This window comes from Vigna radiata, unplaced genomic scaffold (assembly GCF_000741045.1).
Source record: "Vigna radiata var. radiata cultivar VC1973A unplaced genomic scaffold, Vradiata_ver6 scaffold_73, whole genome shotgun sequence".
Classification (NCBI taxonomy): domain Eukaryota; kingdom Viridiplantae; phylum Streptophyta; class Magnoliopsida; order Fabales; family Fabaceae; genus Vigna; species Vigna radiata.
The window spans coordinates 1,519,541-1,537,410 of record NW_014542365.1 but is presented as its reverse complement, the minus strand read 5'-3'; the positions used below and the strand labels follow the sequence as shown (position 1 = coordinate 1,537,410).

Here is a 17,870-nt window from a genome sequence, read left to right as displayed (position 1 = left end):
GAGTTCTTGATGAAGAACTATTATTTTCTTTATTTACTACTTTTTAAAAATAAATAAAACTAGAATGTGAAATTAACCCAACATATATAAAATGAAAATTAAGAAAAATGCAATTATTTAATAAATATAAAAAAGAAATGTATATTTTTATTAATGTGAAAGATGTGGACTGTAGCACCTATATTTCCACCTGTAGTTGATAAAACAAATAGAATGTCAAATTAGTGAGGGAAAAAAATATATACACAATTGAAAACTATTTAATAAATCGCAGGAAAATAATTTAACCAGTGAACTTGTGGCGCAGATGAACCATTTTCGTCCTTGTATTATCCATCCCTGAATCATCTGTATAATTCGGAACCAGTTATCGTCGAACCATCTGCGAAGGTATGTATGTTCCAATGCGATTAACTTTTCGTGCTAAGTTTCCAATTTGATTATTGCTTCTGAGAATGTTAGTGTTTGTAATTTTAGTTTTATCTTTATTTCATTCATTTTGTTTTTCAATTGTTAAATTCGTTGTGTGGCTTGTTACGCATCTTTTTTGCATTTTGTGATTGTGGTGTTATGAATTAGCATCTTGATATTTGGTTGGAATTGAACTATTCTGTGTTTTTAGAAAGAGGGACTTAGGTTAGGACTTGGATTTGGGTTTTTCCAAGGTATGATTGTGATTCTGTCTCACTCACCTTGTTATTATTTTTGTTCTTGTTATAGGAGTTTTATGGAGCGAGCTTTTGAAACTCTGTTCTGACTTCTGAGTAATTGTGAGATGTTTCATCAGGCATAGTTCTTTCCCGACCTTTTCATATTAATGATTTATTAGGAGGAAAAGACGACTATTATAAGCTATAACCTTGATTCCACCTTCAAGAAATCACTTATGTGCGTGAGAGTACTGTGAGTTATCTCATGCCATCTGCCACCTTAGAAATGGCTAACTTTGCCTACTCAAACCAGTATTGGACTGATTTTCTTTTTTATGCCAACCTTCAGTTCAAAAAATTTTTAATACTCAATGGTGGTGCCTATGTTTACAAGTTATTTTTGAAGAAATTGTTCACCAATAATATAAAGCAGCAGCCTCTGTTGATTGAATAGTACCATGTTGGGTTGGGGGAGTTGAAACGGAACGAAAGAAACTAGGAAAATTTTGTCTGAGAATCATGATATGCTATGTAAAAAAGTTATCTACATTATACTAACATCTTTTGTAAAACCAAAAGTCTTGGTAGTGTTGCCTTAGAGATGAGAAAAGCAGCATAAATATGTAAGCAAGGAAACTGTTCCCTTGATATATATCAGACTGCTTAGAAGATTCAGTGGAATAAGTCAACTAAGCATCTTGCCAGAAGTATAGACTGTGTGGTTAATGCTTGTTGCTCAGTTTAGCAACGAGAGGTAGTAGAAGGTGTCACTTACAATACAAGTTGTATGTAATGACTTTGGAACCAGAAGCTACAGTATTGTTACTGAAATTGGCTAGTGGACTTATTGACCGCTATATTAAACTGTATGAGAATCTTTTTCCAGCAGACAGATTCAATTGTTGGGTCAAGGAGAGAAATAGTTGGTTTTAACATTTTATGGATGGTTGACACTGTCCATACAAGGTCACACTCGTATCAACTATATTTATAACTATAGAGATCAAATTCCACGGTTGAGGCAATGCGCTATCATGTGTTTCTTCAGTACCAGGTCTTTCATAAAATAATGTGAGATAATTTTGGATGTTCTATGTTGTTGTATCTTACCTAAACTTTGTAAAATTATTAAATTTGTTATTATTAACTTCTCTACATTTGATACTGTAATTTCAAATATGTACCTATCAGTAATTTCATCAAACAGAAGCTTGTTAAAATATCTCCTAGCATAACTTATCATTTCGTACTCATGCAAGAGTACATCCAAGCCCAAAACAATTTGTTAAGAAGTAGCTTTTGTCATTAATGCTTTTATGATAAGCACGTTTCCTGCATGTACTTGACTGAAACAATTCATTCAAAACAGGATTCTAGTGTTGCTTGCTGCTTCTGTTCGTCACAAGCTTTATTTAGGAGCACATGCCAACTAAACATGTCGATTTTAGTGTTTAATAACTGCAGTATACATCAACTCAGCTAGTTACACTCAAATACCTTGTACAACTAATTTTTCAAAAATCTTCATTCAGGTTAATTTGTCATGGGAAACAAATTTGTCAGGGGAGACAAAGCGGCGAAGCAAGAAAAGAATGACATAATATTACTCAAAATTGTTCCTCCTGTGGACCAGACATATGTTAAATGGCTTGCCAAAGACCTTGCAAGAATTCACAGCTTTACTCCCAAACGTGCTCGCCCAGTGCAGCCGCCAGATCATTATGTAGAATATATGAAGTTGAATGGATGGCTGGATGTGGATTTGGATGATCCTGATCTTGCTCATTTGTTCAAGTAGACGATTTCTGTATGACACAGACAATTAGCGTGATTTTATAGCCGCATTAAGATAATATTAAATTGTTCAGTGAGCAAGAGAAGGTAGGCATGTTGTGGCTTTTGTTTGACTAAGAAATTCTTGTAGATGGTCGTATTCCGAAACACTAATGTTGATCACAACTCACCAGTGGACGAAGAAACATGCTATATTGTATGCAATAGAATTTTTTGTTCAATCATGTTCTGTTCTTAATATCATGTGTGCTGGCAATGTGGTTTGTCACATTAGGAAGTTTATCAACATTTGTAATGATGTGAACATATTCTCTTCTTTGAGTGAGTTCTTAAAATTTTGCCATTGCAAGGGTAGGATTTGGTGTACAATTTCTTAGTCATCACCACACGTCAATGTGAGATATCACAATCAAATGTAGGTGAGAGCAAAATAAAATAAAACACGAAATGCAATTAAACGTTAAAAACGATACACATGTCTTGTATATGTAGCAATAATCAAAACTGAAATATATCCTCATCGTTGCAAAATCCTCCCTAGATTGAATAGATAAGATCGAAAACAATTAATTGAGAGTGGTCTCCCTTGAACTTACTCAACTACTTAATAAAGGTTTCATTAAATGGTGTAAGAAATCATGTGCTATTCAAGCAATGTTACGTTAACATGGTACGATATTTGTTATATTCACATATAATATGTGGTGCTTCTAATCAAAGTGAGTGTACTAACCTTATTGGATACTTTCACAAAAAAACAAAAATATATTGTTCTAATTAATTAAACCAATATTTTGAAAGTTTATTAAATAAGAGTGAGCTTATTAATAAAATGGAAGGATGTGAAAATGGTTATTAAGTAAATCAATAATTTGAAATTTAATTTGTTAAGTAAATCAATACAAAAGTAATAATTATTTTAATTTATTCGATTGGAAACATTAATTAATTGCAAACTTAAAAAATATTTATAAATTAATATATATATATATATATATATATATATATATATATATATATATATATATATATATATATATAATTAAAAGAAATTATTGAACTGCTCTATCGATTCTTCCAATAGCAAGATGGATAAATAATTTCAATTTATTTTAGGATGATGGTTCATTCGGACCCGTCTTATTTTTTGTTAAACCAATGATAAATCGGACCATAATCGATCACTAATCTATTTTACCATTTCTACTAACGTATGACTTTTGGAGCAACATATTTATGGTTTAAAAAAATAAATCAAAATCTAACCTTAATAATAACATTTATGCAAGAATATTTCATAATTAATTTAATCTTAATAATTAAATGGATCTCATTCCTGTCTATATCGTTACATTAAAAAAAATTGAAAAGAAATTAACCTATTTATAGGTATATAAATATAACTAACATGAATTTTATTTTGTATGACATTTCATATCAATATTTCTCTTTTAATCGAAGTTTTATCTCACTCCTATTTAAATCAAACCAATTCAATCTCAAATATTAATTAAATTTCACGCAAATTACCAATTTTTCACTTATCCAAAATTTCAAAATCCTTCCCTTTCAAACCCATTATTTTATATATACACAAGGTCTAACTTTATATTCTTCCTTTCTCTTATTGTTAGATATTATCATTATTTTATATTTATCTTTTATCTTTAGTTAGTTTGTTATTATTTCTTATTTGTATTTGGATTTATCCCATATTTCTTCTATTATAAATAGAGGATCCTAATTATCTATTCAACACAAGGGAAATTAATTCTATACATACTTTCTCACTATATTCAACATGGTATCTAGAGCCAAGTTCTTTTGAGGAAAAAGTTTCTGCTCTCTCTGCCACTACACCTGTTGCTGTCGGCAGCCGTGTCATCTACCGCTGCCGGCAGTGCCGTCGTCTATTATCACTACTGAAGTTCTAGTTTTGACCGACAATAACATGGTTTTGATTGTCTCGACTAGGCGACCATCATGCCATCAAGGACGCTTTCATTGGAGCTTTTATGCGCTCTTAGCGCCTTTTAAAGTTATGGATTTGCTCCCTTTTTCGTTGTGCGTTGTGGCATGTCTAGTAGCAATTTATCGCATCGAGGTCGCTCGTTTTCCTCTTCCAGGTTTATTGTATGTTATCGTACGTCTCGTCTCCTCTCAAGCAGTTATTCAGAGCATCAAGGTCGCTCTTGTGCCTTGATTGGAGAATCTTGGATTTTTTAATATTTATCTCTCTTATTCACCCATGACTTCTTCTGTTGCTGTCTCTTCTGACATCTCATTTTTGTCACAAATCCATTTGACCCGTTCATATATTTTTTTTTTCATGAAAAAGATGGTTTTTGTTAGTTTATTTATAGTCGTGATGACTCTCCAACAATTACCTCTGTATTTACTGGTGGCATTCCTCAAGGGCGATTTACAAGAAGAGATTTACATGGAGCAACCTCCTAGATTTGTTGCTCAGGGGGAGTTTTCTGGATCGGTATTTTGTCTTCTATGTTGTCTTGCAAATCATTAGCAATTTGGTGTCACTCGAGTGTAGAAGCAGATATTTTCACTGAGTCTTTATGGATTATATTAGTAATAAGCTTGGTATATACGATTTGTATGCACTAGCTTGAGGGGGAGTGTTAGATATATTTTCTTTATCTTATATTTATCTTTTATCTTTAGTTAGTTTGTTATTATTTCTTATTTGTATTTTGGACTTATCCCATATTTCTTCTATTTAAATAGAGGACCATGTGTGTGTATTCAACACAAGAGAGATTAATTCTATACATGTTTTTTTCACTATATTCAACACTTATTAAGTTGTCATGTTTTAATCCCTTCTTATTAACCTTTAGGCAATGTGACACTTTTATAAATGACAATAGATCAAGACATTGTATTTAAATCTAAGGCTACATTGTTGTTCACTCAAATTGCATTGGATAATATTGTCTCAACAACTAACACATAATGATTTTTCATCTAAATCTTACATCAACCCCATAATACATAACATACTTATTTAATGCCATAATCATCGTGTAGTTTTGGAATATATTTGAGTCCTTTAAAATTAACTATTATTTATGTTATTATAATTGAGTAATTTTAATTATATTTATAATTATAAATTTAATTACATTTTTATTTTTTTTAATCTAAAAGTAATTTCTCAAAAAAATGGTATACATACTTTTTCAATATTTATATTTTATATATTAATTAAAACTTAATTAAATAATTAGTCACGAAAAAAGATGAAGACATTATTTTTTTATTGTACTATAGGTTATTGAGGTCATCTCGACCAAAATTAGCATATGAGGGCGAGGTCATCTTGGCTTGGCTTGTTGATATCATACCAAAAATATGACAATATAGTAATAAATTGATAGGTTGTTACGAAAGTAACGGTGAAACATTCTTTAGCATTTATAAAGGGATTAAACTTTCCTAAAGTGAATACAACATGATTAATAAAGGTTAGGTATATAAAGGTGACTCATTCATAGGAAAAAGATATATTGTGCAACCTATTTTTACTAAAATGATCCAATATTTAATTACCACTTACTTAAATGTCGGAGTGCCTACAAATACCTGCTCCCTAGTCGGTTCAACCAAGTAGCAAGAGACATCTTGGAAAACAGAGCAAAGAACATCCTAAATGTCTCAACAACAATATTCAAGACCTCTTAGGATAACTCGATTCATATAAGCACATTTGATGTCCATCATGGGGTCGAGGTGTACTTGGAGAAAATGGTGTCCAAAGGAAATATGGCAAATCAGAATGCGGCGTTGCTAGAGATGCAAGAGGAGATGCATACATAGTTAAAGGAGATGAGACATAAGAATGAAGAAGAGATTAACGCGTTGAGGGAGAAGAATAAGAGAATAAGGAGACAAATGGAAGAATCCTCCCATCATGTTGAAAACTTACATAGGCAAGTAACAAGGAAGGATTGGGAAGGCCCATCGATTAAGGGAAGGACCTCGGATTCAAACTATTACTAATCAAGTCTTTATGGGAACAAGGACATCTTGACGCCATCCTTTTGTGAACGAGATTATGGAGGTTGAACTTCCTCCAAGCTGGAAAGGTTTGGCTATGGACCGATATGGTGGAAGGACATATCCAGAGGAACATAATCGACATCTTTACGACACAAGTCGGGTTGCATACAATGGATGACATTATATTTTGTTGCTTCTTTCCAACATCTCTAAAAGGATAAACTTTAAGTTGGTTCATCCTCCTTCCTCCCAACCCTATAAACTGTTTCAAAATGTTGGTTATGCGCTTTGAGATACAATTTGCCACTAATAGGCCCTATCATCTTACTTCGTTAGCCTTGGTTAATATTTGCCAAGAGAAGAGGAAGTCATTATAGGTGTTCATGGAATGCTTTGAGAAAGTAGCATTGAATATACACAATCTAAATCTGAACATAGCATTACATTATCTAATCACTACTCTCAAGTTAAGGCCTTTTGTAGACAATATATGCAAAAATCCTGTGGCCAACTTGGATGAGCTCAAAACTCGACCTGCAAAGTTCATGCAAATGGAAAAGTTAAAGGTGTTTCACAATGCTACAGAGTGGAAAATCATGCCAAAACAACCGAGATATAGCCATTATACCCCTTTAACTACCAATAAAGCTCGAATTTGGAAGAGGCCTTGAGTGTCGACCTTATCTTAACTCCAAGAGGTTGCATATGCCTTTTAATGCATATAATATTAAACATTGTTGGAAAACAAGTAGGCTTTGTTTCAACACCAAGAGGAGGGGGGGAGGGTGAATTGGTGAGGTTTCAAAATCAAAGTCTTTTTAAAATCTTTTTCACAAAGTATAAACCTTTGCACAATTTCTTGAATTGCATGTAATGAAAAATTTAAGTGCAGCAAAATATTAAAGTAGACTACGCAAATTACAGAGTCGACTAAAAGTAAAAGAGTAGGGATAGAGAATTCAAATGCAGGTTTTTATACTAGTTCGGCCTCAATGCCTACATCCAGTGTCCTTCCAATCCCAAATAGCAAATGCACTATAATGGTCAAGGTTTTTACAACAAGGCTTTTATAGAGACCTCCACATCAAAAATATAAAACACCTCTCTAATCCTCAAAGTGTCCAGACTCCACGAGTCCACCCCTTGTAATCACAACAGGCACAACAATCTCCAACAGATTGTAACACGATCCCTGATCAATATAAGCTCCTTTGTGCTTTCTGTTTTTGTCCTGTGGAAACCTTCTATTTGCTTTTTGCTTTGGCTTTAATTCTGGACAATCTGGTTTGATATGTGCTTCTTTCCCGCATTCGTAGCATTGGACAACATTTCATCTGAAGCCTTTCTTTGCTTTACTGTGACCTGCATGGTTAGTAAGTTGACTGTTATTTTGCATAAGTTGAATAAACTTCTTACCATCATGGTCATCATTTCTTTGTCGTCCATCTCTACATATGAGTCCTCTAACTTTGAGGCTTTCTTGCTTGTTGCTTTTAGAGCAATGAACTTATTTTCTTCAATCAAGAATTCTTCATCCTTCCACCTTCCTAGTTCCAATTCATGTTCTCTTAACTTGCCGAACAAGGTAGCCATATTCATGCTTGTAAGGTCTTTGGATTCTGAGATTGTAGTGAATTTTGGTTGCCAACTTCTATTCAGACTCTTCAATATCTTGATATTGATTTCCTCTTTGTCAAACACTTTGCCGAAAGCCATATGGTGATTTACAATGTGTGTGAATCTTTTCTAGACTTCATAGATTGTCTCTCCAGCCTTCATCCTGAAAAGTTCATACTCCTGAAATAAAGAATTCTTCCTTGCACTCTTGATTTCATCAGTGGCTTCATGAGTGACTTCTAAGACATCCAAGATCTCCTTGGCATATTTGCATTAAGATATCCTGAAAAATTCATCAACAGTTAGTGTAGAAGCAATAATATTCTTGGCTTTTACATCATATTGTGCTTTCTTATTCTCTTCTGGAGACCACTCAGAAAATTTTTTCAAAATAGTTTTTCCATCAACAATATGAGTAGGCTCAAAGGGACCATTCAAAGATGCATCCCAAATTCCTCTATCCACGGATTCAAGAAAAATTTGCATTCTGATTTTTCAAAAAGGATAATTTTCACCAGTAAATAGAGGTGGTCTGTTTATAGATGCACCTTCACCAAAAGTTTGAAAACTGGAAGCCATCCCCAGGTATATAGTCGATTCAAGAAAAATAGAAGTTGACTAGTTTTTCAAATATCTTACGAAAACTAGCTCTGGTGCCAATTGTTGGAAAACAGGTAGGCTTCGTTTGAACACCAAGAGGGGGGGGTGAATTGGTGAGGTTTCAAAATCAGAGTCTTTTTAAAATCTTTTTCACAAAGTAGAAACCTTTGCACAATTTATAGAATTTCAAGTAATGAAAAATTTAAGTGCAGCGAAATATTAAAGTAGACTACGCAAATTACAGAGTCGACTGAAAGTAAAAGAGTAGAGGTAGATTATTCAAACACAGGTTTTTATACTAATTTGACCTCAATGCTTACATCCAGTGTCCTTCCAATCCTAGGAAGCAAATGCACTATAATGGTCAAGGTTTTTACAGCAAGGCTTTTATAGAGACCTCCACGTCAAAAATATAAAACACCTTTCTAACCCTCTAACCAAAATATAGGCAGAAACACACAAGAAGATTTGCAGCAAGAATCCCCTCTTCTGCAATCTTCAACCCACTTTGGACAATCCTCAAAGTGTCTAGACTCCACAAGTCCACCCCCTGTAATCACAACAGGTACAAAAATCTCCCCAGCAGATAGTAACACGATCCTTGATCAACCAAAGAACACCTCAATTGTGAAGATAATGATCAAGCAGTAAGCACAGCTGAATTCTCCTTCAGAACCTCTTCAAAGAAAGATTTCCATCGTCTTCTTGATGAGTTGCTGGAGCTCTAAATCACAAAGAATCAATCTGAAACAGAATATGAAAATATCAGTTCTTCTGAAAGTTCTCTGAATAACTCAGGTCTCGTCTATTTATAGATTTCCATAAATTAGACGCTCATGTAGTCAACTAAGCTACTAATACAGTCGACTGTCCTCTGACATTTATAACAGTTAAGTCAAAGTAGTAGTTGTCAAGTTAAACAAATTAATTCCATATTCAATACAATTGACTCTCATTCAATGCTTAACTAACATTTGAAAATATAGTCGTTATTGTTCACAAGCATAACAAAATTACAAATAAAACAACTAACAAAGTCAAATGCATAGAGTACACAGTCGACTTTGACACATCTGTACATATTGAAATTCTTTTCAATGTAAAATCTCACATAGCACTGTATTTGAAAATATGTGCAAAGTCTTTAGTCTTAATCGACACTATTAATAATGGAGTTGACTTAAGACATGCAGATTTGCCACACAATATAAGTTCATCAAAGTGCATGTGGCTTTCCATTTCCAGAACATATGTAATGCAATCACAACAGATGTAACATATATCAGAATAATGAATATGCATTCACATATCAAGGCTAACACAAAACATGTTCAATTAAATATCAATCAATAAGCAACAAAACATATAACACATAACAAGACATGTGTTATTAATAATGTGTTGTCATTATCAAAAACCAGAGTGAATAAAGCACTGTGAGTTTAAGGTTAGCTAAACCAATGCTTCTCTTATCAACAATCTCAACAAACATTGCATATGTCATCATAAGTATATGCATAGTACTAAAGATTGTCAAGCCTTGAGAGATAAGATAAAAGAATTGATACAAGCAGGGCATCTTGTTCACTTTGTAAAACGAAATGATAAATGGATGAGTGAGCGAGAAAGCTGAGATGATGATAGGACGCTTCAAACAACTGGGTATAGTAAAAGTAGAGAAGAAAACTTGAGAAAAAGAGTTGTTGATAAAGCTAAGGGTTGAGAGCCTCATGAAAAACCTTTGAGGGGAGTTATCATCACTATTTTCGAAGGCTTTGTAAGGGGAGGTACAACTACTTCAACTCGTAATAAGTATCTTAGAGTTGTTCAAAGTGTCAATGGTATTTCTACATATCCAAGGAGGAGAACTCCCCTTATTACGTTTTGAGATGAAGACTTCTAGGTAATGACCTTCAATATGTTGATCCATAGTCATCACTATTGAAATAGAAAACTTTGCAATTATGAAAAATCTTGTGGATCAAGGGAGTTTAGTAGACATCTTGTATTGGAGGAATTTCAAGAAGTTGAAGATTCCAGAGAAAGATATATAAGCATAGCCTATTGTAGGTTTCTTAGGGGAATGAGTATACACTAAGTGCTACATTGACCTTCATACCAAATTTGTGAAAGAAAAGTGACTAGAAATGTTCAGATTTGATATCTAATTGTTAATGCTCATAAGTCTTCCAATATTTTTCTCGGAAGACCTTCCTTCAACACTTTGGGAGCTATAGTTTCTACTTATTATTTGGCGATGAAGCTTCCCTCCGCTTTAGGTGATATCATCATAGTCCATATGGATAAACCTATTGCTAAAAAATGTTATGTTGATAGTTTGAGTATAAGGTCATGATCACCTCGTCACAGAAGAGTTCACAATATAGAAAGGGTCAAAGCAGAAGAAATGGTGGACCTAGATTCTAAATTGAATGATGAGGTTAAGGTGTAACCAATTGAAGATACTAGAAAGTGTTATAACAACAAGAACACTCATGTAGTTCTTAGTTTCCTAAATGCTTATTCTTAGTATAACCAAATTCCAATGTACCCTTATGACAAAGAGAAAATGACACTCGTAACAGAGAATGCCAACTATTATTATGAGGTCATGCCCTTTGGATTGAAGAATGTTGGCACTACTTATCAAATGTTAATGGATAAAGTTTTTCATCTCCTCATAGGAAAGTGTATGGAAGTTTACGTGGATGACATGGTGGTGTTGTCAAATTTGCTAAAGCAACATGTTAAGGATATGGACGAGGTATAATCAGCTATTCATTAATAAATATGAGATTGAATATTGAGAAGTGTGTTTTTGACATTGTAGAGGGAAGTTCTCAGGGTTCAAGTTTATGCATAGGGGTATTGAGGCAAACCTAGATAAATGTCGAGCATTGGTTGAGATGAGGAGTCTTGATAATGTTAAAGAGGTATAGAGGTTAGGAGGAAGGTTGACTACATTATCCCAGTTTATGTCCAAATTAGTAGAAAAGATAAAGCCTATGATAAGATTGATGAAAAAGGAAACAAGTTTGTTTGGGATGAAGTCTTGGAAACACTTTTATCGAGTTGAAGATTTTATTTCTTTTTTAAAGAATGACCTCTTCTTGTATACTTAGTCATTTCAAATGACGTTATCAACTTGACCGTAGTTTAAGATCACGATGGACAACAACTACTTATATACTTCATCAGTAGAGTGCTACAAGATGTTGATTTGAGATATCAAGTGGTGGAGAAAGTAGTATTGGCACTAGTAACAACAATAAGAAGATTGCGACAATACTTCCATGGATATGAAGTGGTAGTGAAGTCAGACTACCCAATTCACAAAATCTTAAGAAGACCTGATTTAGTAAGTCGAATGGTAGTTTGGTTTGTTGAGCTATCATAATACTATATAAGTTGTTAGACGAGGACCAATCAAGGCACAATGAATTGTTGATTTTGTCAATGAACTTGTTTGACCAACATGTTCAGATGATCACTTTTGGGTTCTTTTTGTTTATGGATGTTCCAATGCCAAAGGTGGAGGAGCTATAATATTGCCACAAGGATCGAATAATTTATTGCTGAAACAATCCTTGCACTTTGGGTTCAAGATTTCTAATAATCAAGTTGAGTATGAGACATTGTTAGCAGGTTTGATATTGACAGCAAATATGGGAGCTGAGAACATAACTTGTCATAAGATTCCCAATTGGTTGTGGGAATGGAACTTTCCAAGTGAAAAATTCCTTTTTGTTATGCTACTACCATGTAGTGAGGGGGATATTGGAACAATTCAAGTTAGAAAAAGTAGAGCATGTGTGTAGAGCGTATAATACCAGAGTTGACCTCCTCTCAAAGCTAGCTAATGTTAAACTCAAAGTTCATCATTGTACTCTCATTCATGCAACATTGGACTAGCTTATTGTAACCACTATCAAAGTAATGCAATAAACATACCAAGCAAATAAGAGACTAATTGGATGACACTCGTTATTCAATATATATGTGAAGGAGAAGACAATGGTTTTAATGACCCAAAGCTTGGAAAGAAAGCATCTTGGTTTGTTTTGGTGGGAGAAGAGTTATATAGGCGTGACTTCTCAAACCCCCTTTTAAAATGTTTAAATGACTCTCAGTCCCAATATATATTGGACGAGTTACACATCAACATATGTGGCCTAAATTCTAACTCACGCATCACAACAACAAGGATATTAAGAGTAGGTTACTAAAGTAGATTGCGAAAAGTAGTCAGGAAATATGTTACAAGTCAACAATATGGAAACTTTGTGCATACAAAACCTGAAGAGTTGCATAGCATTACACCACCATGGCCTTTTGGTACGCAGGGTATGGACATTTTTGGTTCCTTTAGTCTAGGGAAAGGATAAGTGAAGTTCTTGTTGGTAGCTATAAACTATTTTACTACGTGGATTGAGCTAGAGCCACTTGCCACTATCATGGTCCAACAAATGCAGAAGTTTGTATGGAAATATATAGTATGCAGAGATAGGATCTCTCACACAATTCTGATCTACAATAGCAAACACATCATTGACAAGTTTTTGGCAGAGTTGTACGTTGGCATACACATATGACATGTCATTAGCTTAGTCGAACATCCTCAAATAAATGGTCAAGTTGAGACAGCCAATAAGGTTATCTTGAATGAACTGAAAAAGAGATTAGGATAGGCAAAAGGAATAGGTCGAAGAGTTGTTAAAGGTATTATGGACATATGATAGCATGGGGAGCTAATGTACTATAAGTTGTTGAGGTCATCTTAGCCAGACTCAACTATAAGGTCAAGGTCATATTAGTTAGGTTCGTCGATATCATATCAAAATTGTGAGAATATAGTAAGTAATTGGTAGGTTGTTACGATAGTTACGATGAAACATTCATTAACATTTATAAAGGAATCTAAACTTTCCCAAAGTGGATACAACATGATTAATAGAGGTAAAGTATATAAAGGTGACTGATTCACATGTAAAGGGTATCTTGTGCAATCTATTCTTACTAAAGTTATTAAATATTTCATTATGACTTACTTGAGTGTTGGTGTTCCTGTAGATACCTGCTCCCTAGTCGGTTCAACCAAGTAACAAGAGACATCTCGAACAAAGGAGAAAGGAACATCCCAAACGTTTCAACAGAAGTATTCAAGACCTCTTAAGATAACTTGTTTCTATACAATAACACTTATATAAACTTTTAAATGGTAAAAAAAAGTAAAGTAAACTATGTACATTATTGAGATCTATTTAAAATGTTTTTTCCTTTATAATGTTTTAAAAACAATTTACTTATTGGTTGTGAACAAAGTTCTTCCATTACAATGTCTTAACAACACTATAGTAATTAATTTGGTTTTCTATTATGTTCTCTCTTTTTCTTTTCTTTTAATTGCTTTTATGAAGAATCTACTTCCTAACAATAATCTTTATAAACATGTTTTGACATTTCATCATATATGGGTCATCATTATTGTTTAGATTTTTTTTTGTTCTTTTTTATGTGATGCTCCTAGTATAAATTAACAATAATAAATTTCATTCAAATGTGATTTTATCTTTTCAAAATTTTGTAATCTATAATCCAAAAAAATTATAAATTTCCAAAACAGTAATAATAAAATAAAACAAGAAAAATAAATTAGACAATTTAAAAAATTAATTACAAAATATAGTTCTATAAATAAAATGATAACTTTAGGAAATATCAAAGGTTAAAATGTTTTTAATCTACTCCATATACAAGGTCATTACAATTTTCATAACATTCCATTTTTAATAGATTAATATTACTAAAATGAAGCATCACATAATTAATATTCAAAAACAAAAAAATTACATCTAGAGAAAATGTTATTATAATCATCCAAAGTACAACCGTAACAACAACTAGAAAACAAGGAACTACACAGAGTACAAGAAAACTTAAGGTTTTTCAAAAAGAGTGTCTTGTACAACTAGACCAAGCCTATAAACTAAATTGATGTGGCTCCATTATCCAAAGCTGATTCAACTGCTACATCCTTATATGCTCAAACCAACGAAGGTGATCATTGTAAACAAAATACAAACAACACAACAAAAACACATAGAAGAATGGTAAGCTAATGTGCAAAAAGAATGTCATATAACAGTCATAGAATTATCATTTCATACTAGTAATTTATACAAAGAAGCATAACACAATTAAATACTTAAACAAGACTCAATTATCTTCATACATGCATTGATATTAGCCTCTGGCAAGTTATGCACTTATGGTGACCTATATTGCTCTGTAAAATCATTGTCAACGAGTTTTATCTTACTAAACACAAGGTTAGTCTGTTAACATCTTTAACTAAGTAAAGCCCCTAGACTAAGACTTTCTGCTTCTCTCACAACATATCTTATCCTTTTGTACTTGAGACTAGATGGTTATTAGAACGTCAGGATAACTTTCAATACTAAATCCATATGTCAATGCATACACTAATAAAACCACACCTAATCCTCCTTGGATTAGTACTAACCATCCTCATATAAATCTCATACACCAATAATTACTTTAAGAACACATATGATTACATCGAACACACCAAAAGGGAACATATGGAATGACTACAAACTTTGCTAGTTTTGCTCAACAAGAACCTCCACTCGCTTAGTGAATATCGAATAAAAATATTCACTAATTCAAATAATCTCATCTATAACATCAATAAGACAACACTTCTCAAATTTCATCATACAACATCAGAGTAAGTAAAATAAAACCTAATCTCAATTTAACCAATCATATTTCATCACAAAACTTTGTCATGAGTAAATCACAATACAATCATACAATTAACAATTAAAATAAGTATATATATATATATATATATATATATATATATATATATATATATATATATATATATATATCTTAAAAACAATACAATTAGCTTCTCTTAATAGTTAAAATAGCTCAAAGATCGAAATTTCCTCAAATGCATAAGAAGCTTTGTGTATATATCTAGAAACAACACAAACACGATCAAAGCATATCATTAAGACCAATAATGAGTAACTATTCTTATATAGAAGACTTGAATCACATGCAAGCCAATAGAACTTACATGGAAGGAAAAGATAGAAAAACCAACTTACTTAAATGAAAAACTGATCAATTAGAACTGAAGAACTTATCGTGAGAATCACTCTAACAATCTTGGATCTTAAAAAAAAAAAAAAAACAAAGAGTAAGAAAATTTAGAGAGAAAAGAAAAAGCTATAAGAAAATGAATTTTAAAAAGATAATGTATTTTTAAATAATAAAATCCGTTTATAAAACTTGTATTTATACTTTAACTTTTTAATATTAAAATAATTAAGTATCACAATTTTAAACATATTATCAACTTCTAAAATACCATTGTTATAAATATTTTTATTAGAAATGTTTTATTCACGTTAAACTATTTTCAATAAACAATGATTTATATTTAAAATTAGAATATACATATCATTGAACATAAATACTAAATATTTAATAATATTTTTAAAATTAAATATTTAATATTGATTATTAAATACCGGATTTCATATAAAAATGTATTAGTAGTATAGTTTTAAAAACAAAATATTACATCCTAATTTCTAATCATGAAATAATAGATATTAAAATAAAAATTATTAAAATTTAATTACTAAATAATAAATATTAAATGATATAAAATTATACCATTAATTGCTAAATCTTAAATAGTTAAAGTAGCATTTATTAAATATTAAATTTTAAAACTGAATTTAATAGTATGAAATATTTTATTTGAATATTAAATTATGGAATGAAAAATAATAAAAATTGTGGTGATAAATATATTTATTAGATGTTTTTCATTTTAATTATTCGAGTGCATAATTATATACTTTATATTCGAAATATAAAAAAGAATTATTAGTTAAAGTATGTAATAAAGATATATAAATCATAAATATTTTCTGTAATTAAAGAATTAAATGTAAGTAATTGAAATAAAATATTTAATAAATGAATTTATCATCTCAAGTTTCAATACTCATCTGGAACAACAAAAGTGCAATTAATAAGTGCAATTAATAAGTACAACAATTAGACATAAATAATAAATATGTTTATATAAATTAAACATTTGAAAACTAATAATAACTTGATTTTTATACGTCAAGATGGGTAAAGGGTCCAATCCCATCTCAATATATTTTTAAAAATTCAATTAAATTTGCTTAATCGTTACCATTTCAGGACTAAAACATTATTTACAAGGAAAGATGCGCATATTTAGACAAACTTATTGAATATGTTTGATTTAGAAAAAAAAAAACTTTAAATAAATGAAAGAATTTAAAAGGTATTAAATAATATATTTAAAACAAATATAACAGTTATTACTAGGTTTAATTAACGAGACACCATGTCTCTAATCATCATCATTTCATATAACAAAATTTTGCTTTTACATTTTACTATTAGTTTTTCACACAATTCACTTACCCAATTAGTAATAATGTACTACCTTCTACATATAAGCCATAATTAATTTCATTTATTTAAAAAAAACTATTATAAACTAATTAATTCAAATTTATATATCTATCCTCAATTTTTTCATCCATTAGATATTATTTTTCACACATAAAAATATCTAAACAATTCATAATAATATAAGGTTTAATATATCATTTGACTCACTTTCTACTTCAATCTCACTGTCCACTCCACACTCACTTTCTACTTCATTTTCAACTTGACTCTCCACTACAATTTCTTCTTGGACTCCACCATCCACCTCCTTTCCACCACTTTCTTCCTCACTTATATCACCCTCATTAACCAACTCACCTTGAGTCAAAAACAACTACACCCCTACTTCAGCTTCGTTATCTTCTACAACCTCTGCATGGTCCACGCCATGTACAACATACAAGTCAACTTTCCCTAAATAGTTTTCCACCAACATCATATTCATTACTACTTTATCATCATACAATTGATGCAACACATTTTCTATGTTGTAAAACAACTCTTTCACCTGAAGGTACCCCAAATTTTTTATTGCACCTACTATTTCAAAAAAACTCCATTTATCAGGATCAACGTCCCAATAAGCAATCTCTCCATTTATATACTTAAAGGGGTGTTGTGTTATCAAGGTCCCACCATGGTGGACCACTACCT

General features: G+C 31.7%; 1 protein-coding gene across 3 annotated transcripts; it reads left to right on the top strand.

Annotated features, from left to right (window-relative positions):
• Positions 1 to 237: 237 nt before the first annotated feature.
• On the top strand, positions 238 to 2,793 carry LOC106779896. 3 transcript variants are annotated; one of them, XM_014668107.2, is made up of 3 exons: positions 238 to 390; positions 721 to 770; positions 2,183 to 2,793. In XM_014668107.2, exon 3 carries the CDS (start codon positions 2,194 to 2,196, stop codon positions 2,446 to 2,448), a length of 255 nt encoding a protein of 84 aa, XP_014523593.1. In that variant the 5' UTR covers positions 238 to 390; positions 721 to 770; positions 2,183 to 2,193; the 3' UTR covers positions 2,449 to 2,793. The 3 variants fall into 3 exon arrangements, with proteins under 3 accessions (XP_014523593.1, XP_014523592.1, XP_014523591.1); XM_014668106.2 differs by having other exon boundaries at positions 239 to 390; positions 721 to 787; XM_014668105.2 differs by lacking the exon at positions 721 to 770 and having other exon boundaries at positions 242 to 390.
• Positions 2,794 to 17,870: the final 15,077 nt, after the last annotated feature.

Coding starts and splice junctions, on each gene's coding strand:
- LOC106779896 (XM_014668107.2), top strand. CDS start 2,194: ATGGGAAACAAATTTGTCAGGGGAGACAAAGCGGCGAAGCAAGAAAAG.